We start from the raw sequence: 20,340 nt of genomic DNA, 5'->3' as shown, positions 1-20,340 counted from the left end.
TTCTGCCCACAAAGTTCTAGGCTTTGTGATGGCCACTCCAATACCTTGACTTTGTTGTCCTTAAGCCATTTTGCCACAACTTTGGAAGTATACTTGGGGTCATTGTCCATTTGGAATACCCATTTGTGACCAAGCTTTAACTTCCTGGCTGATGTCTTGAGATGTTGCTTTAATATAGCCACATAATTTTCCATCCTCATGATGTCATCTATGTTGTGAAGTGCACCAGACCCTCCTGCAGTAAAGCACCCCCACAACATGATGCTGTCACCCCCGTGCTTCACGGTTGGGATGGTGTTCTTCGACTTGCAAGCCCCCCCCCCCCTGCCTTTTTTCCCCTCCAAACATAACGATGGTCATTATGGCCAAACAGTTCTATTTTTGTTTCATCAGACCAGAGGACATTTCCCCAAAAAGTACGATCTTTGTCCCCATGTGCAGTTGCAAACCGTAGTCTGGTTCTTTTATGGTGGTTTTGGAGCAGCGGCTTTTTCCTTGCTGAGCGGCCTTTCAGGTTATGTCGCTATAGGACTCGCTTTACTGTGTATATAGATACTTTTGTACCTGTTTCCTACAGCATCTTCACAAGGTCTTTTGCTGTTGTTTTGGGATTGATTTGCACTTTTCGCACCAAAGTACGTTCATCAATAGGAGACAGAAAGTGTCTCCTTCCTGAGAAGTATGACGGCTGTGTGGTCTCATGGTGTTTATACTTGCGTACTATTGTTTGTACAGATGAACGTGGTACCTTCAGGCGTTTAGAAATTGCCCCCAAGGATGAACCAGACTTGTGGAGGTCTACAATGTTTTTCCTGAGGTCTTGGCTGATTTCTTTTGATTTTCCCATGATATCAAGCAAAGAGGCACTGAGTTTGAAGGTAGTTCTTGAAATACATCCACAGGTACACCTCCAATTGACTTAAATGATGTCAATTAGCCTATCAGAAGCTTCTAAAGCCATGACATCATTTTCTGGAATGTATCAAGCTGTTTAAAGGCACAGTCAACTTAGTGCATGTAAACTTCTGACCCACTGGAATTGCGATACAGTGAATTACAAATGAAATAATCTGTCTGTAACTTGTGTCATGCACAAAGTAGATGTCCTAACCGACTTGCCAAAACTATAGTTTGTTAACAAGAAATTTGTGGAGTGGTTGAAAAAACAAGTTTTAATGACCTCAACCTAAGTGTCTGTAAACTAGTTTTAATGACCTCAACCTAAGTGTCTGTAAACTAGTTTTAATGACCTCAACCTAAGTGTCTGTAAACTAGTTTTAATGACCTCAACCTAAGTGTCTGTAAACTAGTTTTAATGACCTCAACCTAAGTGTCTGTAAACTAGTTTTAATGACCTCAACCTAAGTGTCTGTAAACTTTCGACTTCAACTGTATTTTTATTATTTCTCCCTTTTGTACTTTAACTATTTGCACAACACAACAACACTGTATATAGACATAACATGACATTTGTAATGGCTTTATTCTTTTGGAACTTCTGTGATATTTACTGTTGATTCTTTATTATTTTATAGTCAATGTCCACTAGTGGCCAACAGAATTAAAACATATTCATTGATACTTTCATTCAGATAAAAATGTTGCATTAATCAAATGTGTTTTACAATCAGCACCTTTATTTTCTCTCTAACATGGTGGAATAACACTGATGGGAACATTCAAGAGGTTGTGAATGTTTTTTGTGTTAACAACATCATCACATCTTTAGCTTGGAGACTAGAACACAAATTAACTAAATGAAACCAAAACAACTACGTTTCTCGAGGTTTCAAGGTCAGAATCAAGAAATACACACAATATTCATCCAATTTACATTTTAAAATATCTACATCATTGTCATAAACATCTAAGAGTTCTAACATGGATCCAATCTATCAAAGTGTAGAATCAAAAGAAACAAAAAAAACCATTTTAAAATTATAATCTGATTTGAGATATAATTATAATCTGATTTGAGATATAATCATAATCTGATTTGAGATATAATTATAATCTGATTTGAGATATAATCATAATCTGATTTGAGATATAATCATAATCTGATTTGAGATATAATTATAATCTGATTTGAGATATAATCATAATCTGATTTGAGATATAATTATAATCTGATTTGAGATATAATCATAATCTGATTTGAGATATAATTATAATCTGATTTGAGATATAATCATAATCTGATTTGAGATATAATTATAATCTGATTTGAGATATAATCATAATCTGATTTGAGATATAATTATAATCTGATTTGAGATATAATTATAATCTGATTTGAGATATAATCATAATCTGATTTGAGATATAATTATAATCTGATTTGAGATATAATCATAATCTGATTTGAGATATAATTATAATCTGATTTGAGATATAATTATAATCTGATTTGAGATATAATTATAATCTGATTTGAGATATAATTATAATCTGATTTGAGATATAATTATAATCTGATTTTAGATATAATCATGTCTCCAGAGGAAAAACAGGCGTATTGTTGAATAAGATTTAATATAAACAATATGGTTTAATGTGGCATAAAACAACAGTCAAACATCAGTCAGAACACAGTGACTCATCAGAACACAGTGACTCATCAGAACACAGTGACTCATCAGAACACAGTGACTCATCAGAACACAGTGACTCGTCAGAACACAGTGACTCTTCAGAACACAGTGACTCATCAGAACACAGTGACTCATCAGAACACAGTGACTCATCAGAACACAGTGACTCATCAGAACACAGCCTGGGAATGGGAACATGGGTAAGGCTTCACTCAAGAGTGCATTGTCTTCTTATGTTTGTTCAGGCTCCCTAAATGGGAAAAATCCTTTCCACACAGGGAGCAATGATAAGGTTTCTCCCCGGTGTGTGTCCTCTCATGTGATTTTAGTTCCTGTGATCGTGAAAATCTCTTTCCACAATGGGGACAGGGGTAAGGCTTTTCTCCTGTGTGTGTCCTCTCATGTGATTTTAGATCCTGTGATCGTGAAAATGTCTTTCCACAATGGCCACAGTGGTAAGGCTTTTCTCCGGTGTGGATTCTATTATGTTTGTTCAGGCTCCCTAACAGCGAAAAACTCTTTTTACACTGGGAGCAGTGGTATGGTTTCTCCCCAGTGTGTGTCCTCTCATGTGATTTTAGTTCCTGTGGTCTTGAAAATCTCTTTTCACATAGGGCACAGGGGTAAGGCGTTTCTCCTGTGTGTATTCTCTTATGAGTGTTCAGGCTCGCTAACTGCGTAAAACTTTTTTCACACTGGGAGCAGTGGTATGGTTTCTCCCCTGTGTGTGTCCTCTCATGTGATTTTAGTTGCTGTGCTCGTGTAAATCTCTTTCCACAATGGGAACATTGGAAAGGCTTTTCGCCTGTGTGTTTCCTTTCATGCTCTTTTAGGTTCCCTAACAACCTAAAACTCTGTCCACAATGGGAACAGTGGTAAGATTTTTCTCCTGTGTGCATTCTATTGTGTTTGTTCAGGCTCCATAAATGAGTAAAACACTTTCCACACTGGGAACAGAGATACGTTTTCTCCCCTGTGTGTGTCCTCTGATGCATTTTTAGGTTCTGTGATCGGGAAAATCTCTTTCCACAATGGGAACATTGGAAAGGCTTTTCTTCTGTGTGTTTCCTTTCATGCTCTTTTCGGTAAGCTAACTGGGCAAAACCTTTTCCACACACGGAGCAATGGTACAGTTTCTCCCCTGTGTGCGTCCTCTCATGCTCCTTCAGCTTATCCAACAACCTAAAATTCTTTCCACAATGGGAACAGTGGTAAGGCTTTTCTCCTGTGTGTATTCTACTATGTTTTTTTAGGTTCTGTGATCGTGAAAATCTCTTTCCACACTGGGAGCAGTGGAAAGGTTTTCCTCCTGTGTGTTTTCTCTCATGCTTTTTTAGGTTCAATGACAACTTGAAACTCTTATTACACTGGGAGCAGTTGAGTCGTCTCACTGGTTTGGGAGTCTCTGGGTCTGGTTCCTCTGAAGGACTCTTACTGCTGTCAGAGTGACAGACTGGTCTCTCTCCTGCCAAAGACAGAGTATTTGGTTAAACAGAGAAACCTGGATGAAACCTCCACATGATAAAACCGTCTTCCTATGAGGTTTAATCTAGACTAGATTAAGCAGTACACTTGGAACATGAATGCCGATTGGTTAATAGCCATTAGTTATTCACAATACTACCCGGGTAATGGCTGTTAACCCATTATTTACCATTCTAGTAACAACCCAACAATTAACCACTAGCGGTCACTATGGCAAGTAAATGTTGGAAACAAACATTCTAGCCCCATCTAAACCCCTTATGTACCATTCTAGCCCCATCTTAACCCGGTATGTACCATTATAGCCCCATCTTAACCCCTTATGTACCGTTCTAGTAACAAACCAACAATTAGCCACTATCTTTTCATTGTAGCAGGTAAAGGGAGATTACATAGGAATAAATACATATTTTCATACATTTCTATTGAATAATAAATCACCAGAATATGTTCTATACATATTGTCTGTACGAATGCAGAGGTCAGAGGTCAGAGGTCAGATAGCAAGGTTCAGAACAAGTCCCTTCTGTTACAAACCAAATGCTGGACTAGAAACATGGGGTAATAATGTTGAGTTTCTTTTTTCCAGTGGAGATTAGTTTATGAATTACCTGGCAGGGCTGTGGGACAGTGGAGATTAGTTTATGAATTACCTGGCAGGGCTGTGGGACAGTGGAGATTAGTTTATGAATTACCTGGCAGGGCTGTGGGACAGTGGAGATTAGTTTATGAATTACCTGGCAGGGCTGTGGGACAGTGGAGATTAGTTTATGAATTACCTGGCAGGGCTGTGGGACAGTGGAGATTAGTTTATAAATTGCCTGGCTGGGCTGTGGAACAGTGGAGATTAGTTTATAAATTGCCTGGCTGGGCTGTGGAATAGTGGAGATTAGTTTATGAATTTCCTGGGAGAGCTGTGGGACAGTGGAGATTAGTTGATGAGCATAGCTCAGCACAGTAGAGGAGAGTATAGCTCAGCACAGTAGAGGAGAGTATAGCTCAGTACAGTAGAGGAGAGCATAGCTCAGCACAGTAGAGAAGAGTATAGCTCAGTAGAGGGGAGTATAGGAGAGCATAGCTCAGCACAGTAGAGGAAAGTATAGCTCAGTATAGGAGAGTATAGCTCATTACAGTATAGGAGAGCATAGCTCAGTACAGTAGAGGAGAGCATAGCTCAGTATAGGAGAGTATAGCTCAGTACAGTAAAGGAGAGCATAGCTCAGTACAGTATAGGAGAGCATAGCTCAGTACAGTAGAGGAGAGCATAGCTCAGTACAGTAGAGGAGAGTATAGCTCAGTACAGTAGAGGAGAGCATAGCTCAGTACAGTAGAGGAGAGTATAGCTCAGCACAGTATAGGAGAGTATAGCTCAGTATAGGAGAGTATAGCTCAGTACAGTAGAGGAGAGCATAGCTCAGTACAGTAGAGGAGAGTATAGCTCAGCTCAGCATAGGAGAGTATAGCTCAGTACAGTAGAGGAGAGGAGAGCATAGCTCAGTACAGTAGAGGACCAGTGAGCTGCCAGCCACCATGGACAGACCAGTGAGCTGCCAGTCACTATGGACAGACCAGTGAGCTGCCAGCCACCATGGACAGACCAGTGAGCTGCCAGCCACCATGGACAGACCAGTGAGCTGCCAGCCACTATGGACAGACCAGTGAGCTGCCAGCCACCATGGACAGACCAGTCACTACGGACAGACCAGTCACTATGGACAGACCAGTGAGCTGCCAGCCACTATGGACAGACCAGTGAGCTGCCAGCCACCATGGACAGACCAGTGAGCTGCCAGTCACTATGGACAGACCAGTCACTATGGACAGACCAGTCACTATGGACAGACCAGGGAGCTGCCAGCCACCATGGACAGACCAGTCACAACGGACAGACCAGTGAGCTGCCAGTCACCATGGACAGACCAGTCACTATGGACAGACCAGTGAGCTACAGTACAGTAGAGTATAGCTCAGTACAGTATAGGAGAGTATAGCTCAGTACAGTACAGTAGAGTATAGCTCAGTACAGTACAGCAGAGTATAGCGCAGTACAGTACAGTAGATTATAGCTCAGTACAATAGTATAGCTCAGCACAGTACAGTATAGCTCAGTACAGTAGAGTATAGCTCAGTACAGTACAGTATAGCAGAGTATAGTGCAATACAGTACATTATAGCTCAGTACAATAGAGTATAGCTCAGTACAGTATAGTAGAGTATAGCTCAGTACAGTATAGTAGAGTATAGCTCAGTACAGTAGAGTATAGCTCAGTATAGTAGAGTATAGCTCAGTACAGTAGAGTAGAGTATAGTCCAGCACAGTACAGTATAGCCCAGTACAGTATAGCTCAGTACAGTAGAGTATAGCTCAGTACAATACAGTAGAGTATAGCTCAGTACAATACAGTAGAGTATAGCTCGGTAGAGTAGAGTATAGCTCAGTAGAGTAGAGTATAGCTCAGTAGAGTAGAGTATAGCTCAGTACAGTAGAGTATAGCTCGGTACAGTAGAGTATAGCTCGGTACAGTAGAGTATAGCTCAGTAGAGTAGAGTATAGCTCAGAACAGTAGAGTATAGCTCAGTACAGTAGAGTATAGTTCAGTAGAGTATAGCTCAGTAGAGTAGAGTATAGCTCAGTACAATGCAGTAAAGTATAGCTCAGTAGAGTAGAGTATAGCTCAGTAGAGTATAGCTCAGTAGAGTAGAGTATAGCTCAGAACAGTAGAGTATAGCTCGGTACAGTAGAGTATAGCTCAGTAGAGTATAGCTCAGTAGAGTATAGCTCAGTAGAGTAGAGTATAGCTCAGCACAGTAAAGTATAGCTCAGTAGAGTAGAGTATAGCTCAGTACAGTACAGTAAATGGATGGACAGACCAGTGAGCTGATAGTCACTACGGACAGACCAGTGAGCTGCCAGTCACTATGGACAGACCAGTGAGCTGCCAGTCACTATGGACAGACCAGTGAGCTGCCAGTCACTATGGACAGACCAGTGAGCTGCCAGTCATTATGGACAGACCAGTGAGCTGCCAGTCACTACGGACAGACCAATGAGCTGATAGTCACTATGGACAGACCAGTCACAATGGACAGACCAGTGAGCTGCCAGCCACCATCTGAATTAGGCCCACAGAATTAAACCTAGGAGGAGCAGCTTTGAATGTCTGGTGGCTTAACGTTGGGCCCAAGCTAGCCAACTAACCAGCTTGTTTGTGCAGAGCAGCAACATAATTAAAAAAACGCATCCCACCTTTTTGTAGTTAATAAATCCAATGTGAAACGTTTAACTGTAGTGTCCTTATCTATCATTGAAAAAGTGAATCCATTCTTGTCTAATTAAACATCTCTCACCCTGATTTATGAATCACGCTTGTAAAGATGTCAGTAGGCTACAGGGTGGTTCCCAAACTGTGGGACACGACCCCCCCCCCCACCCCCCAGGGGCACGAACGACCCCTCATGGGCACGATTGGGGTTGGGGACTAAAAGTGGTCCTTGTCAATAGAGTTGTATGGTTTGTTAAACTTTGAAATCATTGGTTTCTGTCAGGCAAACATTTTAAGTGAGTCTCAGCACAATTAAATCTAATAATACATATTTATCTTCCAGAGATGATAGTCCATAGTGTTCCATAGCGTTCCATAGTGTTCCATAGTGTTCCATAGTGTCCTATAGTGTTACAAAGTTCACCAAGGTGAACGGAAAGGCACTGGAGCAAAGAATCGCCCTTGCTGTCTCTGCCTGGCCGGTTCCGCTCTCTCCACTGGGATTCTCTGCCTCTAACCCTATTACAGGGGCTGAGTCACTGGCTTACTGGTGCTCTTCCATGCCGTCCCTAGGAGGGGTGCGTCACTTCAGTGGGTTGTGCCGTGGTGGAGATCTTTTTGGGCTATACTTGGACTTGTCTCAGGATGGTAAGTTGGTGGTTGAAGACATCCCTCTAGTGGTGTGGGGGCTGTGCTTTGGCAAAGTGGGTGGGGTTATATCCTTCATGTTTGGCCCTGTCCGGGGGTATCATCGGACGGGCCACAGTGTCTCCCGACCCGACCCCTCCTGTCTCAGCCTCCAGTATTTATGCTGCAGTAGTTTATGTGTCGGGGGGCTAGGGCCAGTCTGTTATATCTGGAGTATTTCTCCTGTCTTATCCGGTGTCCTGTGTGAATTTAAGTATGCACTCTAATTCTCTTTCTCTCTTTCGTTCCCTCTTTCGGAGGACCTGTGCCTCAGGACTACATGGCCTGATAACTCCTTGTTGTCCTCAGTCCACCTGGCAGTGCTGCTGCTCTAGATTCAACTGTTCTGCCTGCGGCTATGGAAGCCTGACCTGTTCACCGGACGTGCTACAGGTCCCAGAACTGCTGTTTTCAACTCTCTAGAGACAGCAGTAGCGGTAGCGATAATCGGATTGATCGGCTATGAAAAGCAAACTGACATTTACTCCTGAGGTGCTGACCTGTTGCACCCTTGACAACCACTGTGATTATTATTATTTGACCCTGCTGGTCATCTATGAACATTTGAACATCTAGGCCATGTTCTGTTATAATCTCTATCTGGCACAACCAGAAGAGGTCTGGCCACCCCTCATAGCCTGGTTCCTCTCTAGGTTTCTTCCTAGGTTTTGACTTTTCTAGGTAGTTTTTCCTAGCCACCGTGCTTCTACACCTGCATTGCTTGCTGTTTGGGGTTTTAGGCTGGGTTTCTGTACAGCACTTTGAGATATCAGATGATGTACGAAGGGCTATATAAATACATTTGATTTATTAACGTTTTATTGGCCGCGCCGTCTATTTGTAGCTTTCACAAAGATATTACTCACTGTTGTTAATCAGATCTCCCGTCTCCTCTTCTTCTTCTTCTAATGTGACAGTAATCTCCCCCACTTCCTTCATTCCAAAAACGTCTTCCTCTTCTTTCATTGTGACAGTCATCTCCTCTTTCTCTTCCTCCTCTTCTTTTACTGTAACATCCTCCTCCTCTTTCACTCTGAACGCGTCTTCCTCTTCTGTCAATTTAACCTCTTTCTCTTCTTCTTTCACTGTAACAGCCTCAACCTCTGTTTCTGTTTTTACTGTGACATCCTCTTCTTCCTTCTCCTCTTTCACGACAATGTTCAGCCCCAGAGTTTCTTTCTCCGTCCAGCAGACCCCCTCTTCAGAAGGTGGGGAGTCGTTTACTGAGCTCATGGTTGGGATGTTAGCTAGATAGCTAGTTAGCATTAGTGACTAGACTAGCACTACTGCTAATTTACCCAGCTAGCTAGCTGACTAACAACAACGTAAATATTTAATGAAATGGTGTAACTAGCTAGTAGATACGACAAGTGTGTTTAAAACACAGTCGCTAATATACAACGAAAGCATTTAAACATCTGCTATGTTGGCTAGAAAGCTACCGAGATGAATAACTCGCTTTTCTTGTATGAAGAAGCGTCCCGTCCATTAGATTATACGTCACACCGGCAGCATTGCCCTGAAACAGGCACATCGCCACCTGGTGGCTGGGAGGGTAACAGTCAAGGGACATTTTTATTTTATTTTGAGACACTTAATTATATTTTTTATTTATTTATATAATATTATTATATTGAGACGTATATAGAAAAGCATGTGTTTCGATTAGCGAATATCTTTAACAATTTACTCCTGCACATTTAGAAAATCAAACAAACAGATAGGTTAGCTAGATCCTGCACGGTGTAACAGTACTGAGTAGGTCCAAACTGCTCCTACACGGTGTAACAGTACTGAGTAGGTCCAAACTGCTCCTACACGGTGTAACAGTACTGAGTAGGTCCAAACTGCTCCTACACGGTGTAACAGTACTGAGTAGGTCCAAACTGCTCCTACACGGTGTAACAGTACTGAGTAGGTCCAAACTGCTCCTACACGGTGTAACAGTACTGAGTAGGTCCAAACTGCTCCTACACGGTGTAACAGTACTGAGTAGGTCCAAACTGCTCCTACACGGTGTAACAGTACTGAATAGGTCCAAACTGCTCCTACACGGTGTAACAGTACTGAGTAAGTCCAAACTGCTCCTACATGGTGTAACAGTACTGAGTAGGTCCAAACTGCTCCTACACGGTGTCACAGTACTGAGTAGGTCCAAACTGCTCCTACATGGTGTAACAGTACTGAGTAGGTCCAAACTGCTCCTACATGCTGTAACAGTACTGAGTAGGTCCAAACTGCTCCTACACGGTGTAACAGTACTGAGTAGGTCCAAACTGCTCCTACACGGTGTAACAGTACTGAGTAGGTCCAAACTGCTCCTACACGGTGTAACAGTACTGAGTAGGTCCAAACTGCTCCTACACGGTGTAACAGTACTGAGTAGGTCCAAACTGCTCCCACACGGTGTAACAGTACTGAGCTGTGTTCAGTATGGAAAAGTACTAGAACGGTCAATTAAATATTAACGGTGCTGTACTGAGCGACTAGTTGAAAAACAGGGAGGGAGTTGTGGGTTCAAAATGGACCACTGCCTTTAAACTGCATTATTCATTACACAAGAGAAAACTAACCAATGAGGTGGGTCTTTCCACATTCTACCAACCTGATGTTTCTACTACAGTGAATATTAACCAATGAGGTGGGTCTTTCCACATTCTACCAACCTGATGTTTCTACTACAGTGAATATTAACCAATGAGGTGCGTCTTCCACATCCTACAGACCCAACAGATGTTTCTACTACAGGGAATATTAACCAATGAGGTGGGTCTTTCCACATTATACCAACCCAACAGATGTTTCTACTACAGTGAATATTAACCAATGAGGTGGGTCTTTCCACATCCTACAGACCCAACAGATGTTTCTACTACAGGGAATATTAACCAATGAGGTGGGTCTTTCCACATTATACCAACCCAACAGATGTTTCTACTACAGTGAATATTAACCAATGAGGTGGGTCTTTCCACATCCTACAGACCCAACAGATGTTTCTACTACAGGGAATATTAACCAATGAGGTGGGTCTTTCCACACGTTACCAACCCAACATACAGTACCAGTCAAACGTTTGGACACACCGACTCATTCCAGGGTTTTTCTTTATTTCCTTAATAGTGAAGACATCAACATTATGAAATAACACATATGGGATCATGTAGTAACCAAAACAAGTGTTCAACCAAGTGTTAAATCAAAATATATTTTATATTTCAGATTCTTCAAAGTTGCCACCCACTTTGCCTTGATGACAGCTTTGCAGTAGCTTGTGGAGGATTCCCCAGTAGCTTGTGGAGGATTCCCCAGTAGCTTGTGGAGGATTCCCCAGAAGCTTGTGGAGGATTCCCCAGTAGCTTGTGGAGGATTCCTCAGTAGCTTGTGGAGGATTCCCCAGTAGCTTGTGGAGGATTCCCCAGTAGCTAGTGGAGGATTCCCCAGTAGCTTGTGGAGGATTCCCCAGTAGCTTGTGGAGGATTCCCCAGTTGCTATTGGAGGATTCCCCAGTTGCTTGTTGATGATTCCCCAGTATCTTGTGGATGATTCCCCTGTAGCTTGTGGAGGATTCCCCAGTAGCTTGTGGAGGATTCCCCAGTAGCTTGTGGAGGATTCCCCATTAGCTTGTGGAGGATTCCCCAGTAGCTTGTGGTGGACTCAGTAGTTTGTGGAGGATTCCCCAGTAGCTTGTGGAGGATTCCCCAGTAGCTTGTGGATGATTCCCCAGTAGCTTGTGGAGGATTCCCCAGTAGCTTGTGGTGGACTCCCCAGTAGCTTGTGGAGGATTCCCCATTAGCTTGTGGAGGATTCCCCAGTAGCTTGTGGAGGATTCCCCAGTAGCTTGTGGAGGATTCCCCAGTAGCTTGTGGAGGATTCCATTCCCCAGTAGCATCTCTCTCTCCTCTCCCCTCTCTTTTCTTCTCTCACTCTGTCTCTCTCTATTATCGAGAACTTTTTTGTAATTAAATATGATTTTTGTGTGTCTATCTTTTGTGTCTTTGTCTATACGTTTATTTATGTTTACAACAAGCAATGGGAAGATATCAGAACAGAAACGTTGGGGAATAACAACATAATGTACGGGATACATGTGTACTGTAGTGAAACCATCTCTATAGTAATGCAAGGTCTCTTTCATCATTATGTGAAACATCAATTACTATGGAAATGCTGGGATGTGTTTTTCTATGAAAATGAAGTTTATTGTAACTATGATGTTTATATACGACACGGATTACAATCATCATCCTGAATATTAAGGCTACACTCCATGTTACACACACAGACACTCAACCATGCAAACTGGCTGGGTTATTCTTTATTTCAGACATCACACATTATAGTCTTACTCTAATCCAGACATCGTACACACACAGACACTCAACCATGCAAACTGGCTGGGTTATTCTTTATTTCAGACATCACACATTATAGTCTTACTCTAATCCAGACATCGCACACACACAGACACTCAACCATGCAAACTGGCTGGGTTATTCTTTATTTCAGACATCACACATTATAGTCTTACTCTAATCCAGGCATCGTACACACACAGACACTCAACCATGCAAACTGGCTGGGTTATTCTTTATTTCAGACATCACACATTATAGTCTTACTCTAATCCAGACATCGTACACACTCTCACTAAATCACATCCAGTATCATACACATCAACCTACTCAGATCTACTAGACGCGTAACATCTTGACAAAATTTTCTAACATCCGTGGCATTGGCTCACAGGCAAACAGAACCAAACAAATGGTTGCTCGAACGTGCTTCTTGAATTCTAAACATCAGACATTTGAAATCTCTATTTTTGACCTTCAGAATACCTCTGATGGCAGTAACTTTACAAGCACTAATTCTGGTCCATTTAGACTGAGAATACTGTCTAGTTACAGTAAGGGCTACAATAAGTATAGCCGGTTAGAATTGTAACGGTTTGAGAGATTATAGGAAAAGATCAGTCTTTATGCGGCTGAAGGAAAAGGAATATAACATTTACTATTTACAGGAAACTCGATCTACATCCTGAGATGAAATTGCGTGGAAAAAGGAAATGGGGTTGGTGAAATAATGTTCTGTCATGGACAAAGGAACTCAAAAGGTGTGATGATATTAATTATCAAAAATGTCGATCCGAATGTGTAAACAGTCAACAATTATTCGCAAGGAAGGTGGCTCCTTTTCAATATAAAAGTGGATGGAAAAACAGATCATCTATATGTTATTAATCTATACGGTATTAATCTATATGGTATTAATCTATATGGTATTACTCTATATGGTATTAATCTATATGGTATTAATATATATGGTATTAATCTATATGGTATTACTCTATATGGTATTAATCTATATGGTATTAATCTATATGGTATTAATCTATATGGTATCACTCTATATGGTATTAATCTATATGGTATTAATCTATATGGTATTAATCTATATGGTATTACTCTATGTGGTATTAATCTATATGGTATTAATCTATATGGTATTAATCTATATGGTATTAATCTATATGATATTAATCTATATGGTATTAATCTATATGGTATTAATCTATATGGTATTACTCTATATGGTATTAATCTATATGGTATTAATCTATATGGTATTAATCTATATGGTATTACTCTATATGGTATTAATCTATATGGTATTAATCTATATGGTATTGCTCTATATGGTATTAATCTATTTGGTATTAATCTATATGGTATTAATCTATATGGTATTAATCTATATGGTATTACTCTATATGGTATTAATCTATATGGTATTACTCTATATGGTATTAATCTATATGGTATTAATCTATACGGTATTAATCTATAATGTATTAATCTATATGGTATTAATCTATATGGTATTAATCTATATGGTATTACTCTATATGGTATTGCTCTATATGGTATTAATCTATATGGTATTAATCTATATGGTATTAATCTATATGGTATTAATCTAATCTATATGGTATTAATCTATATGGTATTGCTCTATATGGTATTGCTCTATATGGTATTAATCTATATGGTATTAATCTATATGGTATTAATCCATATGGTATTAATCTATATGGTATTACTCTATATGGTATTAATCTATATGGTATTAATCTATATGGTATTACTCTATATGGTATTACTCTATATGGTATTAATCTATATGGTATTAATCTATATGGTATTGCTCTATATGGTATTAATCTATTTGGTATTAATCTATATGATATTACTCTATATGGTATTAATCTATATGGTATTAATCTATATGGTATTAATCTATATGGTATTACTCTATATGGTATTAATCTATATGGTATTAATCTATATGGTATTAATCTATATGGTATTAATCTATATGGTATTACTCTATATGGTATTAATCTATATGGTATTAATCTATATGGTATTACTCTATATGGTATTAATCTATATGGTATTAATCTATATGGTATTACTCTATATGGTATTGCTCTATATGGTATTCATCCTATATGGTATTAATCTATATGGTATTAATCTAATCTATATGGTATTAATCTATATGGTATTGCTCTATATGGTATTAATATATATGGTATTAATCTATATGGTATTAATCTATATGGTATTAATCCATATGGTATTAATCTATATGGTATTACTCTATATGGTATTAATCTATATGGTATTAATCTATATGGTATTACTCTATATGGTATTACTCTATATGGTATTAATCTATATGGTATTAATCTATATGGTATTAATCTAATCTATATGGTATTAATCTATATGGTATTGCTCTATATGGTATTAATCTATATGGTATTAATCTATATGGTATTAATCTATATGGTATTAATCCATATGGTATTAATCTATATGGTATTACTCTAGATGGTATTAATCTATATGGTATTAATCTATATGGTATTACTCTATATGGTATTACTCTATATGGTATTAATCTATATGGTATTAATCTATATGGTATTGCTCTATATGGTATTAATCTATTTGGTATTAATCTATATGATATTACTCTATATGGTATTAATCTATATGGTATTAATCTATATGGTATTAATCTATATGGTATTACTCTATATGGTATTAATCTATATGGTATTACTCTATATGGTATTAATCTATATGGTATTAATCTATACGGTATTAATCTATATGGTATTAATCTATATGGTATTAATCTATATGGTATTACTCTATATGGTATTGCTCTATATGGTATTAATCCTATATGGTATTAATCTATATGGTATTAATCTATATGGTATTAATCTAATCTATATGGTATTAATCTATATGGTATTGCTCTATATGGTATTAATCTATATGGTATTAATCTATATGGTATTAATCTATATGGTATTAATCTAATCTATATGGTATTAATCTATATGGTATTAATCTATATGGTATTAATCTAATCTATATGATATTAATCTAGATGGTATTGCTCTATATGGTATTAATCTATATGGTATTAATCTATATGCTATTGCTCTATATGGTATTAATCTATTTGGTATTAATCTATATGGTATTAATCTATATGGTATTAATCTATATGGTATTACTCTATATGGTATTAATCTATATGGTATTACTCTATATGGTATTAATCTATATGGTATTAATCTATACGGTATTAATCTATAATGTATTAATCTATATGGTATTAATCTATATGGTATTAATCTATATGGTATTACTCTATATGGTATTGCTCTATATGGTATTAATCTATATGGTATTAATCTATATGGTATTAATCTATATGGTATTAATCTAATCTATATGGTATTAATCTATATGGTATTGCTCTATATGGTATTAATCTATATGGTATTACTCTATATGGTATTAATCTATATGGTATTAATCTATATGGTATTAATCTATATGGTATTACTCTATATGGTATTAATCTATATGGTATTAATCTATATGGTATTAATCTATATGGTATTAATCCATATGGTATTAATCTATATGGTATTACTCTATATGGTATTAATCTATATGGTATTAATCTATATGGTATTACTCTATATGGTATTACTCTATATGGTATTAATCTATATGGTATTGCTCTATATGGTATTAATCTATTTGGTATTAATCTATATGATATTACTCTATATGGTATTACTCTATATGGTATTAATCTATATGGTATTACTCTATATGGTATTAATCTATATGGTATTAATCTATACGGTATTAATCTATATGGTATTAATCTATATGGTATTAATCTATATGGTATTACTCTATATGGTATTGCTCTATATGGTATTAATCCTATATGGTATTAATCTATATGGTATTAATCTATATGGTATTAATCTAATCTATATGGTATTAATCTATATGGTATTGCTTTATATGGTATTAATCTATATGGTATTAATCTATATGGTATTAATCTATATGGTATTACTCTATATGGTATTAATCTATATGGTATTACTCTATATGGTATTAATCTATATGGTATTAATCTATACGGTATTAATCTATATGGTATTAATCTATATGGTATTAATCTATATGGTATTACTCTATATGGTATTAATCTATATGGTATTACTCTATATGGTATTGCTCTATATGGTATTAATCCTATATGGTATTAATCTATATGGTATTAATCTATATGGTATTAATCTAATCTATATGGTATTAATCTATATGGTATTGCTCTATATGGTATTAATCTATATGGTATTAATCTATATGGTATTAATCTATATGGTATTAATCTAATCTATATGGTATTAATCTATATGGTATTAATCTATATGGTATTAATCTAATCTATATGATATTAATCTAGATGGTATTGCTCTATATGGTATTAATCTATATGGTATTAATCTATATGGTATTGCTCTATATGGTATTAATCTATTTGGTATTAATCTATATGGTATTAATCTATATGGTATTAATCTATATGGTATTACTCTATATGGTATTAATCTATATGGTATTACTCTATATGGTATTAATCTATATGGTATTAATCTATACGGTATTAATCTATAATGTATTAATCTATATATGGTATTAATCTATATGGTATTAATCTATATGGTATTACTCTATATGGTATTGCTCTATATGGTATTAATCTATATGGTATTAATCTATATGGTATTAATCTATATGGTATTAATCTAATCTATATGGTATTAATCTATATGGTATTGCTCTATATGGTATTAATCTATATGGTATTACTCTATATGGTATTAATCTATATGGTATTAATCTATATGGTATTAATCTATATGGTATTACTCTATATGGTATTAATCTATATGGTATTAATCTATATGGTATTAATCTATATGGTATTAATCTATATGGTATTAATCCATATGGTATTAATCTATATGGTATTACTCTATATGGTATTAATCTATATGGTATTAATCTATGTGGTATTACTCTATATGGTATTACTCTATATGGTATTAATCTATATGGTATTAATCTATATGGTATTGCTCTATATGGTATCAATCTATTTGGTATTAATCTATATGATATTACTCTATATGGTATTAATCTATATGGTATTAATCTATATGGTATTAATCTATATGGTATTACTCTATATGGTATTAATCTATATGGTATTACTCTATATGGTATTAATCTATATGGTATTAATCTATACGGTATTAATCTATATGGTATTAATCTATATGGTATTAATCTATATGGTATTACTCTATATGGTATTGCTCTATATGGTATTAATCCTATATGGTATTAATCTATATGGTATTAATCTATATGGTATTAATCTAATCTATATGGTATTAATCTATATGGTATTGCTCTATATGGTATTAATCTATATGGTATTGCTCTATATGGTATTAATCTATTTGGTATTAATCTATATGATATTACTCTATATGGTATTAATCTATATGGTATTAATCTATATGGTATTAATCTATATGGTATTACTCTATATGGTATTAATCTATATGGTATTACTCTATATGGTATTAATCTATATGGTATTAATCTATACGGTATTAATCTATATGGTATTAATCTATATGGTATTAATCTATATGGTATTACTCTATATGGTATTGCTCTATATGGTATTAATCCTATATGGTATTAATCTATATGGTATTAATCTATATGGTATTAATCTAATCTATATGGTATTAATCTATATGGTATTGCTCTATATGGTATTAATCTATATGGTATTAATCTATATGGTATTAATCTATATGGTATTAATCTATATGGTATTAATCCATATGGTATTAATCTATATGGTATTACTCTATATGGTATTAATCTATATGGTATTAATCTATATGGTATTACTCTATATGGTATTACTCTATATGGTATTAATCTATATGGTATTAATCTATATGGTATTGCTCTATATGGTATTAATCTATTTGGTATTAATCTATATGATATTACTCTATATGGTATTAATCTATATGGTATTAATCTATATGGTATTAATCTATATGGTATTACTCTATATGGTATTAATCTATATGGTATTACTCTATATGGTATTAATCTATATGGTATTAATCTATACGGTATTAATCTATATGGTATTAATCTATATGGTATTAATCTATATGGTATTACTCTATATGGTATTGCTCTATATGGTATTAATCCTATATGGTATTAATCTATATGGTATTAATCTATATGGTATTAATCTAATCTATATGGTATTAATCTATATGGTATTGCTCTATATGGTATTAATCTATATGGTATTAATCTATATGGTATTAATCTATATGGTATTAATCTAATCTATATGATATTAATCTAGATGGTATTGCTCTATATGGTATTAATCTATATGGTATTAATCTATATGGTATTAATCTATATGGTATTAATTTAATCTATATGGTATTAATCTATATGGTATTAATCTATATGGTATTAATGTATATGGTATTAATCTATATGGTATTCATCTATATGGTATTAATCTATATGGTATTAATCTATATGGTCCAAATCAGGATGATCCATACTTATTAGAAAACATTTATACCAATTTATTGAATTTACAGGCAACAAATGATCATCCTATTATGCTAGTAGACTATAACACAGTGTTAAGTACCTCAATGGACCGTAAAGCTAATCACTCATCACCGTGCCCTTACGGAGATCACAAATATTATGGACTAACAACCCCTGACCTATTACGATATACATGGAGGAGACATAATTAAGCTAGTCGTCTTGACTACTTCCTTGTCTCTTTCTCTCTCGCATCAAAGGTTAAACAAGTATTGATTAGGAGACAGAATGTGATCAGACCATCATCTAATTGGCCTTCATGTGGATGGGGATATTGAAATTTTATCAAAGTCTACTGCAGGACAATTTATTCTTAAATAAGACTAAATAATTTATAACTGTTTTTTTCCCAGTACAATATAGGTTCAGCAAATCCCCTTATTGTTTGGGATACCTTTAAATGTAGATTTCAGAGGTCATTCAATTCAATATTCATCAATAATAATTTAAAAAAAGTTGTTTCTGTCTAAAGAGACAAGACTAACAATGGATATACATGAACCTATAGTTCAGGTAGATAGCAATAAAAACAATACTACAGAGATACAAAATAGGTTAGAGAAAAACAAAAAAGAACTCGAGGAACTTATTCAAGAACGATCTAATGTAATCTATTACAAAAATAAAGCAAATGATGGAATATGGAGAAAAATGCACCAAATTCTTCCTGAATCTCCAACACAGCAACCCTAACAAAAAATAATTGGCAGAAACTTATTAAAGACAAAGTCATCTATGATTCTCCGAATTATATTTTTTAAAAGAGGAAGCTAAATATTTTAAGCAGATATGTTCCTTTCCGTCTCATGCTCTGTATGATGACTACTGTAAGGAATTCTTTCCCCCCCAAAAAATAAAATGGAAAATTAACAAATTCACAGAAAGACCATTGCGAGGGCCAAATTACAGAGGAATAATTTTTGAGGCTAGTAAATCCTTTTAGTCTGGAAAAACCCCAGAGCTTGTTGGCATACAGGTAGAGGTACAGGTAGATGTACAGGTAGATGTACAGGTAGATGTACAGGTAGATGTACAGGTAGATGTACAGGTAGATGTACAGGTAGATGTACAGGTAGAGGTACAGGTAGATGTACAGGTAGAGGTACAGGTAGATGTACAGGTAGATGGTATATGAAGCCTTTTTTTTATTTACTCAAAGCTCCATTATTAGCTTGT

At 35.9% G+C, this 20,340-nt stretch overlaps 1 protein-coding gene across 3 annotated transcripts; it reads right to left on the bottom strand.

The window, feature by feature from the left end:
- Positions 1-2,186: 2,186 nt before the first annotated feature.
- Positions 2,187-9,504, bottom strand: LOC110487324 (zinc finger protein 135). 3 transcript variants are annotated; one of them, XM_036942241.1, is made up of 3 exons: positions 8,896-9,504; positions 2,776-4,059; positions 2,188-2,613 (listed from the first exon to the last, which is right to left on the bottom strand). In XM_036942241.1, the coding sequence occupies exons 1-2, from the start codon at positions 9,293-9,295 to the stop codon at positions 2,807-2,809; spliced, it is 1,653 nt and encodes a 550-aa protein (XP_036798136.1). In that variant the 5' UTR covers positions 9,296-9,504; the 3' UTR covers positions 2,188-2,613; positions 2,776-2,806. The 3 variants fall into 3 exon arrangements, with proteins under 3 accessions (XP_036798134.1, XP_036798136.1, XP_036798135.1); XM_036942240.1 differs by having other exon boundaries at positions 2,189-2,631; XM_036942239.1 differs by having other exon boundaries at positions 2,187-4,059.
- Between the last annotated feature and the right edge of the window lie 10,836 nt (positions 9,505-20,340).

This window comes from Oncorhynchus mykiss, chromosome 13 (assembly GCF_013265735.2).
Source record: "Oncorhynchus mykiss isolate Arlee chromosome 13, USDA_OmykA_1.1, whole genome shotgun sequence".
Taxonomy (NCBI): domain Eukaryota; kingdom Metazoa; phylum Chordata; class Actinopteri; order Salmoniformes; family Salmonidae; genus Oncorhynchus; species Oncorhynchus mykiss.
This window is presented reverse-complemented; position numbering and strand designations above follow the sequence as displayed.